Source organism: Chrysemys picta, unplaced genomic scaffold (assembly GCF_011386835.1).
Source record: "Chrysemys picta bellii isolate R12L10 unplaced genomic scaffold, ASM1138683v2 scaf5429, whole genome shotgun sequence".
NCBI lineage: Eukaryota > Metazoa > Chordata > Testudines > Emydidae > Chrysemys > Chrysemys picta.
The window spans coordinates 1-3,000 of record NW_027058129.1 but is presented as its reverse complement, the minus strand read 5'-3'; the positions used below and the strand labels follow the sequence as shown (position 1 = coordinate 3,000).

The 3,000-nt window shown below is 53.1% G+C and overlaps 1 protein-coding gene across 1 annotated transcript; it reads left to right on the top strand.

The window, feature by feature from the left end:
• The first annotated feature begins 543 nt into the window (after positions 1-543).
• LOC135980644 (voltage-dependent L-type calcium channel subunit alpha-1S-like) lies at positions 544-2,664 on the top strand. The gene is made up of 4 exons (XM_065580568.1): positions 544-991; positions 1,210-1,330; positions 1,736-1,849; positions 2,009-2,664. Exons 2-4 carry the CDS (start codon positions 1,293-1,295, stop codon positions 2,115-2,117), a joined length of 261 nt encoding a protein of 86 aa, XP_065436640.1. The 5' UTR covers positions 544-991; positions 1,210-1,292; the 3' UTR covers positions 2,118-2,664.
• Positions 2,665-3,000: the final 336 nt, after the last annotated feature.

The window sequence follows — 3,000 nt, the reverse complement described above, 5'->3', positions numbered from 1 at the left end:
CAGCTACCCGGAGCAGGAGCAGGAGCCCGCTCTGCCAGAGGGGTCCCAGAGACACAACAGAGCTGGGAGCTGAGAATGCCACAGGATTCATGAACCTCACTTCCCTAGGTTGGGATATTTGGTGGCAATAATGAAAATGGGGGGAAGCTGGGCATGGGGTTCACCTGGCTCCCCAGATCTATCTAGGTAGGTACTTATCTGCCCTCATCACCATAACATCAGAGCAACGGATTCCTCCTCATGCCCCCTGTGTGGCAGGGCAGCATCCTTATTCCTGTTTCATGCATGGGGAACGGAGGCACGGAGGGGCTAAGTGCCAGGCCCATGGTTGCACAAGACATCTGTGGCAAAGCCAGGAACTGAGTACTAGGATGTGTTTCCTAATGGAGAGCACACTTGAATGGGAATCAGGAGACGTGGCTTCTACTCCCAGCTCTGCCGCTGGCCTGCTGGGGGACCTGGGGCAAGTCATGTCCCTGGCCAGTGCCTCAGTTTCCCCACCTGTGAGATGGGGACAAGGAACATGGCCTCTTTTGCAAAGCACTTTGAGATCTACTGATGAAAAACTCCACAGAAGAGCTAGGCATTATTCTTATCATCTCCTGTCTAACACCTGGTCCCAGGACCACACGGGAGACATTTGGCCAAGCGGAGATGAGATGATGGAGTGTCCCCCTCGAACTGAGCAGGGCATTCCCCTCATCACCCTGCCCCCCATTTCTGCTTGTGTGCCCCAGTGGCGCCCCTCAACGTAAGCAGCCTGTGTACCTCTCCTCACGCTAGGTACTGGACCTCTCTGAGCAACCTGGTGGCATCCCTGCTAAACTCGGTCCGCTCCATCGCCTCCCTGCTCCTCCTCCTCTTCCTCTTCATCATCATCTTCTCCCTGCTGGGGATGCAGCTCTTCGGCGGGAAGTTCGACTTTGAAGACATGGAGGTGCGGCGCAGCACCTTCCATAACTTCCCCCAGGCGCTCATCAGTGTCTTCCAGGTACGGGGCATGGGGTGCAGCGGGCATCAATCCCACTGGTCTAACGCATAGAGGAGGGGCTGAAGTCAGGATACCTGGGTTCTTTTTTGGGCTCTGGGGGACAGTGTGACTTAGTGGTTAGAGCAGGGAACAAGGAGTCAGGACTTCTGGGTTCTGTTCTTTCTGGTCCAGTGGAATGGTTCTACTTGACCTGTTCTTTCACTCACCCTGTCTCCCAGATCCTGACCGGAGAAGATTGGAATTCAATCATGTACAATGGGATCATGGCTTATAAAGGGCCCTCCTTCCCCGGCGTGCTGGTATGCATTTACTTCATCATCCTCTTTGTCTGCGGGAACTGTATCCTCTTTCTAGCCAGTTGGGGAGTAACAGCTGGGCGTTTTCTTGTCTTATCCAGCACAGTCACATCTAGGTTCAAGTACACATCGGGGAAAAGCTATGGGGCTGGGTATGGTATGTTCAGACATCATAGTACCAGGAGTGAGGGAAATGATGCAACAGGAGTGGGGTTAAAAGGGATGAAAAAATCCGTTGGGACACCAACAGAGATTCACTGGTGACAGCCAAGAGGCAGCTGTCATGGGTACACAGAGGGCTCGTTGCTGAACCTGGGGTTCTCCCCACCTGCCTGCGTACATTGCTTAGTGTCACCACACAGGCTCTCGCTAAGCCTGGGCCATGGAAGGGACTCATTCCTTACATATGAGCATGCTCCCTAAGCTCCTTAGCCCCACCCCCTCTCAGATATCTGCTCAATGTCTTCCTGGCCATCGCTGTGGACAATCTGGCCGAGGCCGAGAGCCTGACGTCGGCCCAGAAAGCCAAAGCCGAGGAGAAGAAGCGGAGGAAAATGTCCAGGTCGGTGCTGCTCTCTGCTGCTTAAAAGCGGGAACCCCCAAGGGCCCAGGGCTTGCAAATCAATGTGAGCTGCTGGTCTTGGGCATCATCTCAGCAGCATTCATTTCAACTCTGCCATGGCCTCACTCCTCACCTCTCTTTTGTGGTTCCCCCGTCCAGAAGTTACCCAGAGAAATCTGAGGAGGAAAAGCTCCTGCTGGCCAAGAAGCTGGAGCAGAAAGCCAAGGAATCCCCACCACAGCCAAGGTCAGTGCCGCGACCCCTCTGAGCTCGTCTGAACAAATGTCTAGGGGAACTTTCCCTGGCAGTTGAGGAGTACGGTACCCAGCAGTAATGTCTTCCCATTATTTGTCCTGTCGTGCATGAAAGGTGGATGGCCATGGCAGGAGGGAGGGAGATTTCCCCAGGGCCCACAGAATGACTGGGGACAAAATCCTGAGCTTCAGCAGACGCATCTCCGGAGACTTGTAGCAAGACGTCCATTCTGTATGCCCTGTAGGCCCGGATCATTCCTCTGACGAGCGAGCCTGCTTTCCCTGTCCCCTCCCAAAAAGCGTGGCGGGGGGACGGGGAGTGGGACTCAGTGGGTACAGGCCCAGGATCAAAGGTCCCGTATCAAAGGACTGTCTCGGTGGAGTTTCCACTCAAGATCTTGTTGTACTTAAAGTACTGCACAGGATCTTTTCAGGGGGAATAAGACAAAACGCCACATTTATTAGTAATACATGTATTCATTAACACTGTATTATATGCATATAATATATTACATTTACACTCACACACACACACACTCCGTCTTGTTGTTACCAATTAGTTGCTCCCCTTAACTTCACTGGCCAGGTGAGTTAAATGGGGGAGGGGGTGGAGCCGGGCTGCTGCCAATCCGGATCGATGCTCCCATGTTGACAAGACGAGACCCGGGGTCCTTTGCAAGACACCTCACTTTTATAGCAGCTTTCCTCTTATGCAAATTTATACCAGATTTAAACTCTGTGTTTGTGTCTGTGACAATGCGGTTCTGGCAGAACCCAACTGAGAGTGCCAACTCAGGACAAATTGCTTAAACAGGGCAGTTGCAGCCCAAGGCTGGGGTATTTTCCACCTCTAAGGCAAACCAAACCAGCCAGACTAAGGGAACTTCGGTCTCACCC

What these genes read in the sequence shown, in the direction of transcription:
- LOC135980644 (XM_065580568.1), top strand. Translation starts at nt 1,293, where the DNA reads ATGCATTTACTTCATCATCCTCTTTGTCTGCGGGAACT. An exon ending in CCTCTTTGTCTGCGGGAACT is followed by an intron (nt 1,331 to 1,735) that starts GTATCCTCTTTC and finishes ACCCCCTCTCAG; the next exon opens with ATATCTGCTCAATGTCTTCC. An exon ending in AAGCGGAGGAAAATGTCCAG is followed by an intron (nt 1,850 to 2,008) that starts GTCGGTGCTGCT and finishes TCCCCCGTCCAG; the next exon opens with AAGTTACCCAGAGAAATCTG.